At 35.7% G+C, this 21,225-nt stretch overlaps 1 protein-coding gene across 1 annotated transcript in view; it reads left to right on the forward strand.

Annotated features, from left to right (window-relative positions):
• The window catches only part of dpydb (dihydropyrimidine dehydrogenase b), a 291,123-nt gene that overhangs the window by 179,036 nt on the left and 90,862 nt on the right, over positions 1–21,225 (forward strand). Inside the window, exon 16 of the mRNA XM_056474106.1 lies at positions 14,495–14,578. Within this exon, the coding sequence (XP_056330081.1) occupies positions 14,495–14,578 (84 nt within the window). The remainder of the gene's footprint in view (positions 1–14,494; positions 14,579–21,225) is intronic.

Genomic DNA, 21,225 nt, shown 5'->3' on the forward strand with positions numbered 1-21,225 from the left:
TGAAGTACTGATAACAGAAAAAAAAAATCTCTCTCTTTCTCTATAGAATACAGACACAAGTATGTCAGCTCTCATGTTCTTTTACGCCCACTAATACATTTTTATAATACATATGTTTATTATAATCTCATAGTGATGGCAACAAATGACCACCATCATATGATATCAAGGGACAATTAATCTTCTTCTATACTATTATATTGAAGAAAGAATGTCACTTACACATTGGATGGGCTGGGCGTGAGTAAATTGACATGAGACTATTGACCTTATTCTGCAATGCGCTCATTTTTGCGATCGTTTTAGAACTTTCGATTCAGTTTCCTATAGGAGAAATTACTCTGAATAATAAATGGCAGAACAGAACAGCTATGTTCATGACAATACTTAGAATAATATGAATAATATAGAATAATATGATAACCAAATATCAGATTGCAACATCAAGCAGCATAACAAGCTGTTTTAAACCTCTAAAAGTCAGTGGAAGTGAATGAGATGAACTCTTGAGCCAAAAACGGTTCTATTGGCTGCACCTGCTCGTACGTGAAGAATAAGGTCAACACTATTAATGTGGTATTTTGTTCTGATTTTCCCTGGACTTGTGCTGTTTGGATTTTGGGTTGGGATTTTGATGAGTCATACTCCCTGTGCTTTTTTGACATTTCAGACTTAAAAGATATTAGAGAGTCCTAGCAGCAAATTCTCACATATTCTTGCTTTAACTGAAAGAAGGGTTCAGTTTTTTTTTTCTTTTAATGTCAATCATTAATTAATTCATTAAAGAAGTGCACTATGTTAAAGGGCCCAACAGAATTGTCTATCAAAGATGCCTTGATGTAGCTATGAGCTGGATTGGGCCGGGCAGTCTGGCTTTGATCACACTGGAGTGGTTAGTTCTTGTCAAAGTTAGTGTCAGGTCTGATCAGTGTTTGTGTTGAGGCCTCTGGCTGTCTAATGGAGCGTATCCAGACATCCTCAACTCACTCTGTCTCACTCACACACACACACACACACACACACACACACACACACACACACACAAACAAACATCATTTTTTCAGAGTCCTGCAGGTAAGTCACAGCTCAAAGATTGCGCCATACAATGAAAATGCTCAAAATGGCTTTGAAACTATTTTCATTTTTATTAATAGCGAAGTTCAATAAAGAATTGGTAAGTAGTACATATTTAACATGACATTTTAATATGAAAAGACATTTTTTTACATAAAACCGTATCATCTTGTAATACAGTACATCCTGCAGTAACCTTTAATGGTAGCATCTGATTTTGATGGTGCCTTTTAAGCATTGACTGTTGACTATAACGCTTTGTGTCCATTAAAGGACATTAAATATGATTCCAATCAGATTTGTATTGATTGTTGTCAGTTTGGATGCTCAAATTAAATTTCAGATAGGCTTTTTAACCAATTTTAACATGTCCACGGTTGCAAGTATTCATAAAACACAGAGAAGTTGACCGTGACTACAGCAAGACATTACATATATCCCAGTCACTCCTCCTTGTATATAATAAAACTCAGCAACAGAGGAGTTCTCTTTCATTCATTCATTTTCCTTCGGCTTAGTCTCTGTTTCAGAGGATGCCACAGCAGAATGAACCACCAACTATTCCAGCAAATGTTTTATGCAGCGGATGCCCTTCCAGTATTGGGAAACACCTATGCACTCTCATTCACACACACTCATACACTACGGTCAATTTAGTTTATCCACTTCACCTGTACTGCATGTTTTTGAACTGTGGGGGAAACAGGAGCCAACATGGGGAGAGCATGCAAATTCCACACAGAAATGCTAACTGGGCCAGCCGAGACTCAAACCAGCGACCTTCTTGCTGTGAGGCAACAGTTCTAACCACTGTGTCATTGCCAGAAGAGACATTTACTGCGACTTTTATTTGAAGAGTAAGCAAATCCACTTTTTTTTCGACAGTTGTTTCGAAAGCCTGGTCAGATACATGGGTACTGTACACCTAGCCATTATGATATGGTGCAATTCATAGAGTGGACATCTGTCTGAACAGATCCGATTTCCCTGCTAGTATATGTGATCTCCTATCCCTAAACCTACCCCTGAACCTAACTATTAAAACATAGTTATTAATAGTGACGACTAAAAACTACTAAAAAGTAAAGTACAACAGACTGTACATGTATCACTAGTAGTTTTCCATTACTCGAAAAGTTATTGGTCCCAAAGATTGACCTTTAATTTAGGGTGTCCTTGTTGCAGTGTAATTATTCATTTAACTACTGAGTAATATGAATTATTTATGTGTACTTATTATATGGTTAGTGTTAGAATATGGGCTAGGTATTTAGTCCCCAAGAAATCAAAACTAACCATATAATTTTGTTAGCTCACATTGCTAGTTTTGTGGTGAACAATTTAACTGTGCATGTCATTAAAAAAAAAAAATGTTTGCCCTTCTAATCTTGCTTTTTTTTGTTTTGTTTTTTTATTAAATTGTCAAATTATGTATATCTTATGAATTGGGCGTGACTAACATTTAATCACGCTGCTCCAACTGTCAGTTTTGACAACAAACAGAAATGGTGAGCAGGAGGAGTCTGTTAGGTTGTAATAACTCTTCCCAAACACTTTGTGAATGAAACGCCAACTTTACTACATTTATTCATCTCACAGTAGCAAAAACAAGACACACCCACTGTTTTCTTATTTCTTATTAGTGTGTATGGGGACATCCTCTGCATAAAACTTATGCCAGAATAGTTGGCGGTTCATTCCGCTGTGGTGACCCCTGATAAATAAGTCGAAGGAAAATGAAATGAAATTAAATTAACATGTAGAACATTTACACTTTAGTTACATGTTCACATTATTACTATTTTGCGTGAATCAATAGTCATTTTCACAGCATAAATATATACATGGGGCAGAGCTCTGAGACACCACAACAGGAAATGCACTGCCAGTCCGCAACTGCATTGAGTTTAAAAGCTGTAACCAATTAACTTGTGCACAGAAAAAAATACGCACTGCAGACGAAGATCTGTGAAACAGGCATAACAGTTAACTAATACTCACCTGACGGCAAGTTGACATGTAGTTGGAAAGTTACTCACACACAGACTGACAAAAGTCTTGTCGCCTTTCTAAATTTTAGGAACAACAGATAATAACTTGACTTCTAGTTGGTCATTTAGTATCAGTAGTGGCGTATATGAAAGGCAAATGCCTCTTGATTATGTTTATTTTACCAAAAATAAATTAAGATCATGACTTGATTTTTAATAATTTAATTAGGACAGTAAGGTCTGACTTTGCTCAGACAAAAGTCACGTCGCTTAACAGAAATAATGTACAGTATAGAATATAAAGTCATGGTGCAGTGGAAAAAGAATTAATATTGTGGATGACTCCCATGAGCTTGGTGAACTGCATCCATACATCTCTGCTATGACTCAAATAACTTATTAATAAAGTCATCTGGAACAGCAAAGAAAGCTTTCTTGCAGGACTCTCAGGGTTCATCAAGATTCTTTGGATTCACCTTCAATGCCTCCTCCTTCATCTTACCCCAGACATGCTCAATAATGTTCATTCTGGTGACTGGGCTGGCCAATCCTGGAGCACCTTGACCTTCTTTGCTTTCAGGAACGTTGATGTGGAGGCTGAAGTATATGAAGGAGCGCTATCCTGCTGAAGAAATGATCCTCTTATGTGGTTTGTAATGTAATGGGCGGCACAAATGTCTTGATACCTCAGGCTGTTGATGTTGCCATCCACTCAGCAGATCTCCTGCACACCCCCATAATGAATGTAACCCCAAACCATGATTTTTCCTTCACCAAACTTGACTGATTTCTAAGAGAATCTTGGGTCCATGCTGGTTCCAATAGGTCTTCTGCAGTATTTGTGATGATTGGGATGCAGTTCAACAAATGATTCATCAGAAAAATCTACCTTCTGATACTTTTCCAAATGATCAACTAGAAATCAAGTTCTCATTTGTTACTCTTACAATTGGGATCGACGACAAGACTTTTGTCAGTGTAGTGTAGACATCAGAATGACCATTAAAATAGTATAACCCCTTTGCTACGTGAAGCCCAGAATTACTATTATAGAAGAAGCTGCTAGACATGCAAGTCTACTTATTTTTAACTAGACAAGCACAACAGTTGTCTTTTGTTTTTCCGTTCAAGTGAGGGGCTTTGATGTCATGCGCTTTTTACTATTTCAAGATAAGAGGTCATCATCAGCTTTGAAGTTTTTCTATTGTATTGAGCACGCAAAAAGCTCTCACAACACACAGGCGATGCTCTTGTTTTGCTTCATGCCATTGTTGGAAATCACAAATAGAATTACCCCGATTCTGTGCAAAGATGCCGTCTTTCATATAAGTCACAGGTGGAAAGCGCAGAACGAGGATGTTGAATGTTAAGGTGCATTGCGCATTAATATCATCTGTCCTTGCTTGAGTCCACCAGTCTCAGGAAACACCGAACGGCACAAGAACTGTTCATCAGGGGCTTTATAAATTTAGTTTCCTTGGCCATGCAGCTGCATACAAATCTAAGATCACCGCGAGCAACAGCAAGCATCAGCTGGAGTGGCGAAGAGCTCGTCACTATTGGGCTCGGGAGCGGGGGAAATGCATTCTCTGATTAATCACTCACTCTTCACCATCTGGCAGTCTGACAAACGGATCTCGGACTGACATGAAATCTGAATCTGACAGAGAGGGCTACCCACATTCCCAACCGTCCACGCACACATATTGCAGTCTGTATAGTTTGATGGAGGAGGAATATGAATAGTGTAGGACTCTTTTTTTTTTTTTTTTAAGTATTTGTTCATTTTTCCCTTCAAGGCAGTTATAACATATTGACATAAATGTATAAAAACATGTACTCTTTGTATGTGTGTGTATATTTATGTTTATATGTATTGCATCACTGAAAGATGCAGCCTCTGAATTTGGATTGAGTTTGTCTCATTGTTTTCTTACTGTTATGGTTATGTTTTTGCATGTCATCATTTTATTATTCTAATTGTTTTGATTGATCTTACACAACTGCTCTTCAGTTTGTTCATTAGCTTGACTTGTATATGTAGCTGCTACTGCCCTGTACTTAAATGTAACAAAAAAAATTGATACATTCATCCATTCATTCATTTTCTCCTCAGCTTAGTTGCTTTATTAATCTGGGGTTGCCACAGTGGAATGAACCGCCAACTTATCCAGTATATGTTTCATGCAGCGGATGTCCTTCCAGCTGCAACCCATCACTGAGAAACACCCACACACTCCCATTCGCGCACATACACTACGGCCAGTTTAGCTCACCCAATTCACCTATACCATGTCTTTGGACTTGTGGGGGAAACCAGAGCACCCAGACTCAAACCAGCGACTTTCTTGCTGCGAGGCGACAGCGCTACACACTGGGACACCACATTGTCCTTTGATAAATTATTTATTTATTTATATTTGTATCAAATTAACATTCAACTGAAATTACATTCGACTGACAAAATTGTATACCATAAGTCTAACACCCGTCTTATTTTAATGACAAAACATTAGGGCTCATTTTGTCCAGAATAGCGCCATGTGATATTAGTTTATGCAGGAGTTCCATAACTAATTAGTTAACTCCAGAACTATATTTTCATACTTTGTTAATGATCAGTTTTTCACTATTAAATTAAGTATTCCTTGGCTTACGTTCCCAAAATTTTCCTTGGATTTTACATCCAGATCTTCTTGACTACTCAGCTGATGTACAGTATTCTACATAATAGAGAAGTGTGCTATTTTGGACACAATTTAGGCCCTGTCCACAAACACAGACAAACACTTTTTTTGTCTACGCGATTTCACTGTTTGTCCACACAAAAATGGAATATCAGGTGACTGAAACAGAAAACTCCAGCAAGGATGAGAGATTTTCTGACAATTTTCTGACAATGTGGTCATGTTGACATTACAATCTGAGCTCCTCGTTATTCCTCGTTGTTCAACCCTTAGGACGGTAATCCACCTCTGTCTTTACGTTTGCATTGGATTGTATGCATTTTATGATTGACCATCGCTGGTTTCACATCAACAATTAATGATAAACCAATCAGACTAATTCAAGTCTGCATAAATAGCAAGCCTTTCTTACCTTCATTTTTGAAAAATCCCCCCATCCACCCCATCTCCCCCTTTTCCTCCAATGAAATTGGGGCATTCAAGACCTACCTGACCTTGGACCCCCTTTTTGTGCTAAATGACCAGGCGAAAGCCCTGGGCTCAAGTATCTCTAAACTCAGGGTTCTCTCCCAAACCTGCAATCAGTATCAAGTATTAGCTAAGTGTAAACTCTTGAAATATACTTGATTCTTCATTTGGTTGTGAACTCAGCATTGTAATTGTCATCTCCGCCTTCTGGTTGGGCATGCTCTGAACATACATTACAGTGCGTTTTCATGTGGACAGTATTTTTTATTTATTTATTTTTTAAACCCAAGTGCGAAAAACGTACAGTACTTAACATACTTAAATGCATTGAATGAATTGGCTACTACTGGCAGTTTTAGTTTATTATTTATAGTATTATATGATTTAAAAAGTCATTAAAATATTATGTTAATCAAAAATAAATACAATAATTCACCTAAAAATGGCCATTATTATTTAGCTTCATTTCACTTCAAACATGTATGACTTTTTTCTTTTGTTGAGTATAATTAATTTTTAAAAATATATTTTTTTAATTGACCTTTATTATATTGAAAATAAAATTACTTCTTTTATGTTCCACTGTTTTTGTTCGTGTTTCAACAATACATTGTATGCATAATAAATTCTCTGTCAAACCAAATATTTATTACATTTTGTAATATTTATTGAACACAATAATTAAATACGTTGAATTGACTTGATTTATTGATTGGATTGATTGGATGGACAAAATTGTATATCATAAGCCGAACACGTATATTATTTTTTATAACAAAACATAAAGCTCTTTTTGTCCACAACAATAGTCCAGAATAAAATGTTTGCTATTTTATTATAATAATTAGTCAACTGCTGAACTGTAAGTTTGTACTTTGTTAATGATTATTCTTTCACTATGAAATTAAGTATTACTTCTCTTACATTCCATACATTTTGCTTGCTTTCATCATTCAGATGCAGACCACTCAGATGTACAGTTTTCTACATAAAGTATAATAGAGAAGTTCAATTCAATTCAATTCACCTTTATTTGTATAGCGCTTATACAATGTAGATTGTGTCAAAGCAGCTTCACATAAAAGGTAACAGTAAATAGGAACAGTGTAGTTCAGTTTGTAGTGTTTAAGTTCAGTTCAGTTTAGCTCAGTTCAGTGTGGTTTAATAATCACTACTGAGAGTCCAAATACTGAAGAGCAAATCCAACGATGCGCAGCTCTACAGATCCCGAACCATGCAAGCCAGTGGCGACAGCGGAAGTGTGCTATTTTGGACACAATTTAAGCCCTGTCCACATGAACATAGATATTTTAAAAAGCACACTTTTTCTATGTTGTTTCACGGTTTGTCAACACAAAAATGGAGTATCAGGTGACAAATCGAAAATTTCTGAAAACTACAATCAGAGTTTTTGCCTCATGATGTCAACGTGCGTTTTCTCCCTTCTGTTTGGTAAAGAGTTCACATCAAATATGTGTTTGCAGCAAACATCATTGTTTGACCATGGGACAGTAATCCGCCTTTTTGTTTGTAGCAATGCATGCTTTGACTTGTAAGAAATTTACTCGCGAAATATGCTTAATTACTCTATTATAAAAATACCCATGTATGTGTAGAGATGGCCTTACATGCTTTATTCATGAATGTATCAACTGTTTGAATGCATCAAATGAATTAGCAACTACTGCCAGTTTTAAACTCTTATTTAGAGTATTTAAAATGTCATTAAAAAATAATATTTAGATGTTAATTAAAAATAAATGGAATTATTCACCTAAAAATGACATTATTATTTTCCTCATTTCATTTCAAACCTGCATGACTTTTTCTTTTGCATCTAGATCAGATTTCAGAAAATTAAGTTTTTGAATTGAGTTTTTTTACGTGGTTTCACTGTTTGTCAACACAAAAATGGAGTATCAAATGAGGCCATTTTTTTACGCATTCACAGCGAATGTCATTGTTTGACCATGGAACAGTAATCCGTCTCAGTTCAGTATGTAGCAATGTAAGCATTGATTAGTATGCAGTATGCTCACGAAAATCATTTAATTACTCAGTTTATAAAAATACCCATATATGTGTAGACATAGCCTTACGTGCTTTATTCATAAATGAATCAACTGTTTAAATGCATTGACTCAATTGGCGACTACTGACAGTTTTAAATTCATATTTAGCGTATTTAAAATGTCATTAAACATAATATTTATGTTTATTAAAAATGTAATAAAATAATTAAATTAAATTGTTCACTTAAAAAGGGCCATTATTATTACTACCCTAATTTAATTTCAAACCAGTATGACTTTTTTGCAGAATAAAAGTGATTTTTTTTAAATAATTAAATAAAATTCATTGACCTCTATTATATTAAGCAAAATTATTTTATGTTCCACAATTTATGTTAGATCGTTGCAACAATAAAGTGCATTCATAATAAATTCTCTGTCAAACCAAATATTTATTTACATTTTGTAATGTTTATTGAACACAATAATTAAATAAACAATTAAATAGGCTTCAAATTCTCATTTCAAATGTCTGTAAATAGAAATATGTCTACAAATAATAAATAATTTGTGATTGATTCTATTAGTTAATCATCACATTTAAAAGGTAGCATAGCAAATCATATCAGCTTCATACACATACAGTTAAAGTCAGAATTTTTAGCCCCCTTTGAATTTATTTTTCTTTTTGAAATATTTCCTAAATGTTTAACAGAGCAAGCAAATTTTCACAGTTTTTTGTTTTATTTTGGCTAGAATAAAAGCAGTTTTTATAAAAAATAAAAAGTAAAACATTTTAAGGTCAATATTATTAGCCCCTTTAAGCTATATTTTTTTCAATAGTCGACAGAACAAAGCCTCATTATACAATAACTTGCCTAATTACCCTAACCTGCCTAATTAACCTAAGTAACCTAGTTAAGCCTTTAAATGTCACTTTAAGCTGTATAGAAATGTCTTGAAAAATATCTAAAATATTATTTACTGAAATCATGGCAAAGATAAAATAAATCAGTTATTATAAATGAGTGATTAAAACTATTATGTTTAGAAATGTGTTGAAAAAATCTCACCGTTAAACATAAAATGTGGAAAAAACTAAACAGGGGGGCTAATAATTCTGACGTCAGTTGTATACATAACTTAAGGTACTTTTTTCCTCACATTTTATTCATTCAAAACTTGTTTCACTCAACACAAGTACTAACCACAGCAATGTTGATGTAGAAGTAAAAAAAAAAAATTCCAGCACTGCCTAGAAGAACCTTCCCAGAGAAGTGTGTGTTATTGCAGTATGGACCAACATCAAATTATTCTCCATCATTTGTGGAATGAAATGTTCACAAAGCAGATGTCCTCGTATTTTTGGCCATATAATATATTATGCGCCTTATATCAGCACACCTTGGAGTAGATTTGCACAGTTCTGTCTCCTGCTTGCCTTGTCTGTCATTTTGTGTCTCTCAAACCCAGCCAAATCGCTCTCTCTCTTACTCTCTCTCTCTCTTCTCTTCTCTCTAATGGCTGTCAGGCTTTAGGAAAGCCATGGCTGTGTGTCTGAAGCAGCAGGTTTGTAGGGTGTGTAGCGGAGAAATCGTTCTGGCTCTCCCCATTTCAGTGTGGTTCAGAACGGCCGCCAGAGCGTAATTGCCTGTTGAATGCTTTCCCACTTCCAGCAGCCTCGCTCGCTCTCTCGCTCCCCATCCACCTGTGCTGCCTTTTTTCTGCTTCCCTTTTTTATAAGACGACTCTGTGGCAGCTTTGACATGTCAAAGAGTTCTTCTGGGTCTATTTTAAGCACACCATTTTATGCCTTTTGAATGCTGGGAAGTGCTCAGGGTGTTTTTTTCCTCTTTTTGTTATAGATTTGTCTCTTTTCTTTTCGCAGCTTCTGGGAGGCTCCTGCTGTTTTACATACTTGGACACTTTACATATTTAGACGCTTCAGTGTATTAAAATATATATTTATTCCGTTGCAAAAATATCAAACCAAGTGACGTTTACAAAGAAATGATGCACAATGTTTTGCTATTTTTTATTTACGTTATTTTTTAAAGATGCCATTTCATGAAAATCTGGATATACTTAAATTGTATACCGTGAGCCTTAAAGTTCACCATGTAAAATCCTGGTGAAAAGCACGCTAATCTAAACAATACACCGACCCTGACTCTCCACACAGGATCATTTATATGCAGGCTCCAGATTGTTTAATTGACCACAATGTTTCTAATGAGCTTAAAACATTGATCATTATATGTTAAGTTTAAGCTTGTATTATTCTTAATCTAAAGCAGGGGTGGGCAAACTCGGTCTTGGAGGGCCGGTGTCCTGCATAGCTTAGCTCCAACTGTAATCAAACACACATGTTTATTAGGAGTGTAACAGATCAAGGTTGATCCGTGATTTATACGGATCACAACCCACAGTTTGGAACACGCATAACCTGCGGATTAAGATTTTTTTTTTTGTAAATTAATCCTAAATTTGTAACGATCGCAGAGAGCTCACCTCTTGCGTCATTCAAATTACATAAATGAAAGCATTTAAACTTTCCTGTAAAATATAATGTTGACAGAAGAAGTTGTCATAGGTTATTTAGGATGTGGTGATGGGTTTCTTAGGTTATTAAAGGTGTTTTCTGTCACTACTTGTTTAGCCTGCATTAATGCATTTATTGTAAGCTGATCGGGTATTGTAAAAGATCGGGATCTCAACACCCATGCAACATAAATTATAAATTATGGTGATTTGCATAATGTTTATTAATCCCTTGAATCGCTGCATTTAAATCTGTGTTTGAAAAACACAAACATCAAGAAAGAGACCACCAATGTTTATGGTAAAGATTAAAATCACCATCATTTGCATTTAACTTGATGATCAAACATGAAAGTTGTAGGCAGCAATTACATTATTTAACCAATAGGTGGCGACAACCAGCCATCAAAAATATGCCACTGAATGATTCTTCAAAAATAACTCATCTAGCAATGAAACCTGAAGTTTTATGAGTGAATAACTGAATCATTTACCGTATTTTCTGCACTATATGGCGCACCGGATTATAAGACGCAGTCTCAATTACGGGGTCTATTTCTGTACTTAATCCATACACAAGGCGTACCGTATTATAAGGTGCATGCTAAAACATACAGTCTACAAAAAAAGATAATGGAAGCAAAACAGTTATGGTAGTTTAGTTAAACTTTATTGTACTATTTAACAATACACTCACATTATTTTTTTAATCAGTCTTCTCCCACAAAACCATCAAAGTCCTCATCTTTTGTGTCTGAATTGAACAGCTGGGCAGTTTTGCCATCAAACATGCAGAGTTCTCTCTCATCATTGTCGGAGTTAGTCTCGTTGCCGGGTGGCTGTTTCGCGAAAGCTCGGACAACAGTTGAAGCAGATAACTTAGCCCAGGCATCCACAATCCATTCACATATGGTGGCGTAACTCTCCTTGGTAGGCAGCACCGGGCGAGTAAAAATGTGTTCGACGTCTGTCATCCATTGCTCCCACGTCGCTCGCAGCTTCACTTTGAACGCCCTGTTTACACCAATATCCAGCAGTTGGAGTTCTTTTGTTAGTCCTCCCGGAATGACAGCAAGCTTCGTATTCATTTGCTTTACTTGGTTTTTCACAGTAGCGGTGAGATGGGCGCGCATGGAGTCGCAGATTAACAGGGTCACACAACAACATTTTTATAGATTTTGGAACAGTGCACACATAAGGCGCTCCGGATTATCAGGCGCACGGCCGTTTTCAAAATTTAAGACTTTCAGGTGCGTCTTATAGTTCGGAAAATGCAGGTATTAAAAATTATACAAAAAATAAATATGAGTTGTAAAAGTTATAATGTTAGATTTATACATGTAGCGTTATCAGTAACAGTAGTAGTAAAACAGTAGTGGTAACAGTGAATTTTTCACAGTACCAAATATTTTACTATTTATTTTTATTCAGCTCATTTTTTCTTCATTTTTTAAAAATAAAATTACAGGTTCTAAGTTCTGTTTGTTAAAAAACAAAAGTTTCTTGCAGTACTGTTTTTGTTATAAATGTAAAGCAAATTACATTTGTCTCCTCCTCTTTTTGGCTGATCCGAAAAATTCTCCGATTCATGACTAAAAACCATAATGTGATCTGAATCGTGAGACTTGTGATTTGTTACACCACTATTGCTTATAGAGTTCTAGTGATCTTGAAGACAATGATTAGCGTGTTCAGGTATGTTTGATTAGTGTTGGAGCTAAACTGTGCAGGACACTGGCCCTCCAGGACTGAGTCTGTCCATCCCTGCTCTAAAGTATACTTTATTATTGTCATTTTTTTAATAGGACTGGTGTCCTGAAATTTTATCCTACCCATCAGATTATGCTACCAACACTGTATTTGAATGGCTCTGAGGTTGGGGTTAGGGATTAGGTAGGTTAAGGCGATATTACAGCTTCATATCACGCTACTCCACCTTAAAAATTACACTGGTTGCAAAATCTGATGGGTAGCATATTACATCATCAAAATGTGCTACCTACTTTTTGAATGGGAGGTAGGACAATCTGACAAGGTAGGACAAATCGACAGAACACCGGCATTATAGAGCTCTCAGGAAATGCTACCAGGCATTTTGGCAGAATAAAAAAGTTGGAAAAGATGGATTACAAATGTTTTCACCACCCCTGAAAAGGCATTCAGACTTTTTAACTGGATCTTTTGTTATAACATGTAAACTGTGAAATTTGCTGTGTGTGTTTATAATAATGAAACAAACACATGTAGACTGCTTAATATAAGGGTTATGTTACTGCACATTTATATGTTCATATCACTCAGTTCTCATTGCGTTTTTTATGGAGTGAAAAGACACAAATTAACTTTAAAAACTCATTCGTTTTCTCATGCGGAATTTGATATTAATATTTATATTAAATATTAAGTATTGTTACAAGTCTTAAGCTTGAGTACCCACCAGATTCACTAGAGTGTGCTCTAGTTATATGAACGCTCCACCAGCCATTCACCCGGACTACACATACCACCATGCTTTGCATCTCACAGCTGAAACAGTCTACTCGTCTGGATGCTGATTTCACTGACACAACATTTACAGTAGGTACTCACAAATCATCATTGTTGGAGACTGTATTGTGTTTTCTCTCTTAGTCTTTTCTATTATTTCTATGTAGTGGTGGGCAGATCGAGGCTTTGTGAAACACTAAAACAGTTTAAGCAAATGTGTTGAGGCTTCGAAACATTTCTATAACCAGTCTCGTGAATTGAGGAATTAAACACCCCATGTTGTTTTGATGGAACATCAAGTGATTTAGTGGAGTGGTTTGTGTTCTTGACTAGAATACAGATGCATTGCATTCTAATCCAGGACGAAGCAATTATAGTCATTTAATATCGGTTCTTTTTTTTACTCTGTTCTTGTCTGTTTTGTTTTAACATAAGTCTGACATTCGAATGATCTCTTTGTGAATAAATTGTCTTGTTTTGGTCATAAAAATATTTACAAATTTTACAAATAATTACAGAATGGATATACATTCTATCTACAGACCTCTCTTCATCTAATATGACAATTATTGTTTGAGGTTTGCTGCATCTCATCTATGATCGCATGATGTGAACATGTCTGGCCCACATCCTGAGCATTTTTGAGTGATTGTATTGTTATCAGTCTCAAACACACATCCGTGGACACTAAAACCTGGTTGTATTGTGGCAAAATAGCACTGATCTTTAGAAATGCTTGGAAAATGCACTTCTGTATGTAAGACATGCTAGTTTGGCTTGTATCTAAATGTAAATTTGTCAGTATGATGAACCAAGACTGTCATCCCCTTTTTGCTACAAACCTGTGCACGCTCTTTTAGCTCAAACATTGGTGTTACAGGGAACAATACAGGAGATCATTTTTACCAACAGTGATCAGATTGTATAACCAAAGTCATACTAGATGAATTATGCAGAATTGTAAATGCATTGATACTGTAGATATGGACTAGTGTCCACTCGTTGTTTGCAGTTTGCAGTATGAATGTAATTTTATTAATATTATTGCCTTTTTAATATGTACAATTAATTTTATTTATTTTGTAGTATGACAAGCTCTGTTGTGGTGTGAATTTCCCTTTGGGATTAATATAGTCTAAAAAATGCACTGAATGTATTGTTGCATTGATTTTATTTGCTATGTGGCTGTGGCTATACTGTATATAATGATGTTTTCTTCATTTCTGCCTGACAGGAGTCTAAAGCTGATGCTCTGGAGCTGAACCTCTCCTGCCCTCATGGCATGGGGGAGAGAGGTATGGGACTGGCCTGTGGACAGGTAAGACAGCCTTAAATAGACTGATTTCAAAAATGAAAAATCTGCCTAATTCATATACTGTATAGATTTTTCCTCTGCATGACACAAAATGGGAACCTTCAAATCTTGTTTTCCACACTCTTTGCGCGTAGTGTAAACAGAAACCTGTGATGTTAAGCATGGGTTCATAAAAGGGACACAGGGACCATAACAAATATAAAGTGCCTTTGGATTATAGACCATAAATTAACTTTGTGACAGTAAAATTTATGCAAATTCAAGTCATTATTCTCTAAATATTTATACTATGTATACTATGCATTTATACAATAGTAATAAGGGTCTGTTCGTAAATGTTTTTTATTATTATTATTAATCATTAGATTTTAGATTTATAATATTTGGGACAATACTATTGTTGTTGTTTTTATTTATTATTTATAATAGTTTTGGTTCAATCAAATGTGCTTGATAGTATGAATTTGTTTCAGTATGATGCAGGTTTGCAACTCATATTTGTTTTTATTTATATGAACAGTCAGCTAGAAAGATATGTTGAAAGAGAAGTGACATGACTTGATAAAGGAGTTAGTGTGTGTGCGTGTGTATGTGTGAAATTGTGATATAATTTTGTTTTCATTGTTCACAATCTAGTTGTGTGTACAATCGCAATGTCACACTTCAATCTGAAACATAAAATAATAAATATTGATATTGCAATTGAAAAAAATAGGCCATCACTTTAGTTTGATGGTACTTATAACACATTTTGTTGACTAAAAGTTACATTGCAACTGCATGCCAACTAAATCTCATTAGAGCATTAGTAGACTGTTTGCTTAATATCTGCTGAGACTCCTCAACTAAAAGACATTCAGCTGACTATAAGAAACTTGGCAAATACGTGTCATTTATACTAACCCTAACCCCAACCTCACAGCCTACTATACTCAAATGAGAATTAGTTGCCATGTAGCTGTAAGGCACCATCAAAAATAAAGTGATACCAAAAATAATATAATGCTACTGTGATATTTTACAATGTTGGTCTGCCTTTATTTTTAAAGAGCCTTTCATTCTTAAAAAAAAAAGTACTGTTTTAACTGAAATTTGAGAACTGCGCTCATATTGCTGTATTGGTTTTCATTTGATCCTTCTTTTCAACTTATGCATCCCAGGCTCATTCTGAATACGTACCCCTATATACATTTCTGGAGATCTAGAAATACGTCCCAATCCGCCAGAGGCTGCTATGCTTTTTGAGATCTCAAATTTCTCTCACATTCGTGCCTGCTCTTTTTATGTAAATCCACCAGAGGTCGCTGTCGACTGACTGACTGATCGACTGACCCACCTTCCTCCTTCCCTACCCAACTGATAGAGTTTTAAAAGGCGCAGATTGACCAGTGCCTACCCACTTCCCTTAACCCAACCTACAGTGTTTTTAAAAGCAATTAAGAAAAAGAAAAGCCCTTGCGGTAACCTGATTTTTACCACATTTTCAGATTTTACCATTTTCTCATGCTGATATTTACTTGTTTATTTTATTTTTGGACTTTTGTTTTTGTCTTACCTGCTTTCTGGAACCATTCTTTGCATTTCAAGTCTGCCGACTTATGCAGCGAGTCACTGGACAAACTGGTAACAGCGGGAAAAGCTGTCCACAGTAAGTGGTCAGCTGGTAAGCGTGAAAAGGAACGGCATCATACCGCCCCGTAGCGTTTGTTTTAAAGATTAAATGATTTTAAAGATGAATATGCGTTAATTCGCAATCTCTAGAAATGTGTATAGGGGGACCTTTTCAGAAAGAGCTGATGTTGAACCTCGTCATAATGGTTTAATTATTTAAAAGGAAGGTAATGTTGCAAGTGGACAACAAATTCAAGTTTGTTTCTAACAAAAATCTTTCTTTTGACTTCAACACAAGAAACACATGTACTACTTGAATGGTGATTTTGCATCCTCGTTGAGGCTTAAAAGCAACCATTTTAACTGCACTGATTAGGAAGCTTTCAAAATCCCACATAATCCAACGTAAGAAAGCCAAATGACTCTTATTTTGAACTTTTGCCCCTTCTGCTGCAAGAACAGAGGCAGCGTGACTGGCAATGACAGATTGATAGGATAGAAGGTGATTAGGGGTTAGACTCACACTGCATTAATGGCATAAATCCACCTCCAAAAGAGTGAGAACATTCATGGCCGCCATATTGAGGAGTTGTTCCAAACCACAGGATTTAAAAGGGCATAAGTGATTTCGCTTTTCAATCTTATGATTCTATGTGCATGTTTAATTTTCAAAATGCAAGTTGACATAAGTTGGCATAGCTAAAGCTATCAGGAGCTGTAAGCATACAGTGCTTAACAATCTTCATTCCAAAACATTGTGCTCCCATGGAGTCTGCCATTGCATTGAAGTCATCATGATATCTTAATTGACATTAATTAATTAGCTCACACTGCTTTTCTTGAGGTGAGTAATTAATCTGTGCAAATTAATTAATTTTAGTTATCTTAAATCAAATTCTGAGACTTTGCTTCTTTTCTGAAGTGGATGACATCATAATTCAAATATTTTACATTTTGAATACTTGCTTCTGATTGGCTGATGGACATTCTAAGATGTTCATGAGTAATTATTTTCATATAAATGCACAGCTATAGTAGTTCCTGGATAAAATGTAAAAGAAACTAGTCCTTCACATGAAAGCCTGATAAATGTCTTCAAATACAGCATCTGAACAATGTCTTTAGGTGTGGTAACAGTAATATAAGAGGAATAATTAATTCCAGTCAAAGACTGTAGAATACACAAGACATGTCACTCTGATAGTTTTGAATGGGGAAAAGTGTAAAAGTCAAAATAACGAATAAAGGCCTGCCTACTAGCACAAGAGCCAATCAATGATCCCTATAGACTGACGTTTCACAGACATAAGAAATAAATCCACATAATGCTTGAAATTCCTACATTTAAATGAACCAAGTGCTCTTGAAAACAAAAGTTGTTTGATTTTGTAATCTGTATGAAACGAACGCGAGGTACAGTCTCTCCTGTCAAGCGCACATTGCATGACAGAAACTACAAAAACACCCAGAAACTTGTAAACAAAGAGTCGCTCTCATTTCTGGAGGAAATTCACCTTTAAGACCAAGATGTGGATTACTTCAGAAAAGTAGTGCAATCTGATGAAGCATTATTCAGGTGATGATTATGTGTAGAATGGCCATAAATGAGATTATGTCGTGATCTCGTTCCTTTTGAGTGTGCATGCGCATTAGCTCAGGCAACTTGAAAAAATGCAGATTTTGTTTGATTCGAATGCTTAAAAACTAAACAAATTTGATATTTCCCCATTCAAACAGAATGCCTGAGCATACTGCCCAGGAGGCGGTTCAAAGATGGTCACCGAGTAAAATGACTTACCTGAAAGGGACTTTGCTCGGGTCTATTCAAATATTTGAAAAATAATAATGTGCACTCTCTATGTGTCTTGCCCACATCAACACCTCAAGTGTGCATTATTTTCTAATCATTTAATGGACCATCAATTTTCAGCAGAGCTGCACGATATTAGAAAAATCTGACATTGCGATATTTTGTTTTTCTGCAATATATATTGCAATATGAATGCAATTTCACCAAATGACCTGCCTATCCCTCTTTGGAAAGAATTAATAATTATAGACTGATTGGGATGATGCTGTAGTGGGAGGGCATCTGCATAAAATACACAAGCATAAGTAAATACAATAAAAAAGATACAAATGAAATGAACAGCGTGTTATGGTTTTCTGGGGAGTCATATAGTATTCAGACACAGTAAAATGAATAATCGCATGTAAAATATTTGTACATAATAAATAATTATATTAAATCATTACAATTTTGATACAAAATGATAAAATTTCTTATGCCTGAATGCTTTTAAAATCAAAAATACATGCAAATAATGAACTATAATTCAGACTCAACATTGTGGATCCTGGGATGTGACTATTGAGAATGATCACATTGCGATATCAATGCTGAAGCGATATATTGTGCAGCCCTAATTTTCAGTGTTGTTGTGGAAAGGGTGAAGCCAGGGGCGGATTGGCTATCTGGCAAATGCCAGAAGGGCTGACCATTTTTTAAATGTGGGCCGGTCAGTTTTTTTTTTTTCGTAACGTTGTCATATTGTTTTGTCGTATCGTATGTATCGTTACAGGCAGCTTTTATCTCTTGAAATATGTGAATATTATGATGATGATGATGGTAATAATAGCAATAATACTAATAATAGTAAATGTTAAGCATTTGGCCCAATCGGCGATGGCCAATTAGTTTCGAGAGGGGCCGACCCAATCAGAGGTTATGCAGACATAATCAAAATCTGGTAAGAATGTCAAACAAACAGTAAGTGCAAAACAAGCTAATTGTCAGAGATAGGCCGTAAAATAAAGGAAAGGCGGTGCCGAAAACCTCAGAGAAAGCAAAAGAAAGGGTTCTAAAATCAGACGCTGCCAAATGCATAAAATTAACTGAAGTATCCTCAATTCGGCTGCTGCATCAGAGGACAGTAGAATGGTAGAGGAGGTAAGAAGAAAACAGAAAATATACTTCATTATATTAAAATATACTAAGTAGTTTTGACACCATTCACTCAACTTTTGACAGTTTTTGACAGTAATTTACACTGTGTTTAACAGTTGCAAGCTTAGCGTAGAACTCCTGTACATTTTAAAATGTCATTATCAGCAGATAATGTGGGATTTAGGGTATACAGACTGCTGTATGCTACTGTACAAGCAATATAGTCTAACATGCAAAAAATAACTATAGTTATAGCCATATAGGACTGTAGGCATTTGTAGTAAACTGAATACATATCTAGTCTTTAAAGTAAAACATTAAATACATGCATAGGATACAGTATTTAATTAATCCATAGGTAGGGGTGCAGAGAATGACAACAATGCAGAGAATGACATATATAGTTATTTGTGAATAAAAGTATGCTAAAGTGTTGCTAGTGCTGCATGTAATTTGTGTGTAAAGGTGTGTGTGTATGTGTGTGATACACGTTCACAGGTTACTCTTATCATTAGTAATAACAGACAAACGGCATAAACAGACAGCACACGGACTCACAGATTCACAGATTATTTTTCTTTAGTTTTTACTGAATGTATAAACTTGTTATAAACTGGTTGTTTTTGTTAGTCACATACATTAAATGTTTAAATATCTATTAAATATGGTACTGCTTATATTATTTCACCATCTGTACACCAAGATAAATGGTGAATGTGCGTGTCCGTGGGTGGGGCTGTGTCAGTGTGGTAATGTGGTCTGGTGTGGCTACAGTGCCAGGGCTGAATTTTTGTCCCTGTCTGCCTCCTGGGTGAAGCTGATTGAATGGCTGATGTCACATGAGCTGTGGCGCACTTGAGGGATTCAGACGAGTTGAGAAGTGTAACTGTGGCACAGTCAAATCTGGAAAAAAAGGAATGTGTTGATGCTTTCGTTTTGAATATGATTCTTATTTGTCTAGATTTGAACTAACAATGTATTGGTAACATTAGGGCACAAATTAGGGACAAACCCTTCAAAACCCTTCAGACTCAGGCAAAGGTGAGAAAATTATTTGAAATTATATAGTTGAAGTAAATATATACTGAGTAAAGATTTTCAATTACAGTAAATATAGAAATATTTTAAGCATCTAGTCAAAATATTCATCATTCATTCATTCTCTTTCTGGTCACCACAGCGGAATGAACCGCCAATTTATCCAGCATATGTTTTTAGCAGCGGATGCCTATCCAGCTGCAACCCATCACCGGGAAACACCCATACACTCTCATTCACACACATACACAACGGACAATTCAGCGTACCCAATTCACCTATAGCGCATGTCTTTAGACTGTGAGGGAAACCAGAGCACCCGAAGGAAACCCACATGAACACGGGGAGAACATGCAAACTCCACACAGAAATGCCAACTAAATCAGCCAAGGCTTGAACCTGTGAACTTCTTGCTGTGAGGCAACAGCGATATCCACTGTACCACCGTGCCACCCTAGTCAAAATATACTTGAGTTAAAGTAAAGATATACTGTTTTAAATTGTACTTGGGTATTAAAAATGTAACAGTAACCAAGCAGAAATAAAAAAGAGAGAGGAGGCTCTTGTTTCATCATATTGAATCGTCTTCTAATGCAAAGTGAAATAAATAGCATGCAATATTTTGTCAGACAGACAAGCAAAGGTATGGTTAAAGGAGCAAAACAACATAATGCAATGGTAAATGTCAAAAAGATCTATCAAGCGAATACAACAACAATTAAAACCAGCTCAGTGGAAGACAAAAATTTAGCACTTACATTTTTTGGGGGGCAATTTTTTGATGTGGACCAGTACAATTGCAATATATAGACTAGATCATTGGTTTTTTAGTATTGATGGAGTATCCCTTCAAAGAGCAAGATGTGATGCAGGGGCCGGAAACACATTTCAGACTGAATACAAAAATGTCTATAAAATCAATTATGATGAGGGTCTGTATTAAAGCACACAATGCTGACTTTTAAAAGCACCTTTCGTGTCGTCTAAATCACCATAATTATAATGCATAAGAAAAGGGGGTGGGGTGAGAAGTAAAAATGTAGTTATTTCATTT

This window comes from Danio aesculapii, chromosome 2, assembly GCF_903798145.1.
Source record: "Danio aesculapii chromosome 2, fDanAes4.1, whole genome shotgun sequence".
In the NCBI taxonomy this organism is placed as follows: domain Eukaryota; kingdom Metazoa; phylum Chordata; class Actinopteri; order Cypriniformes; family Danionidae; genus Danio; species Danio aesculapii.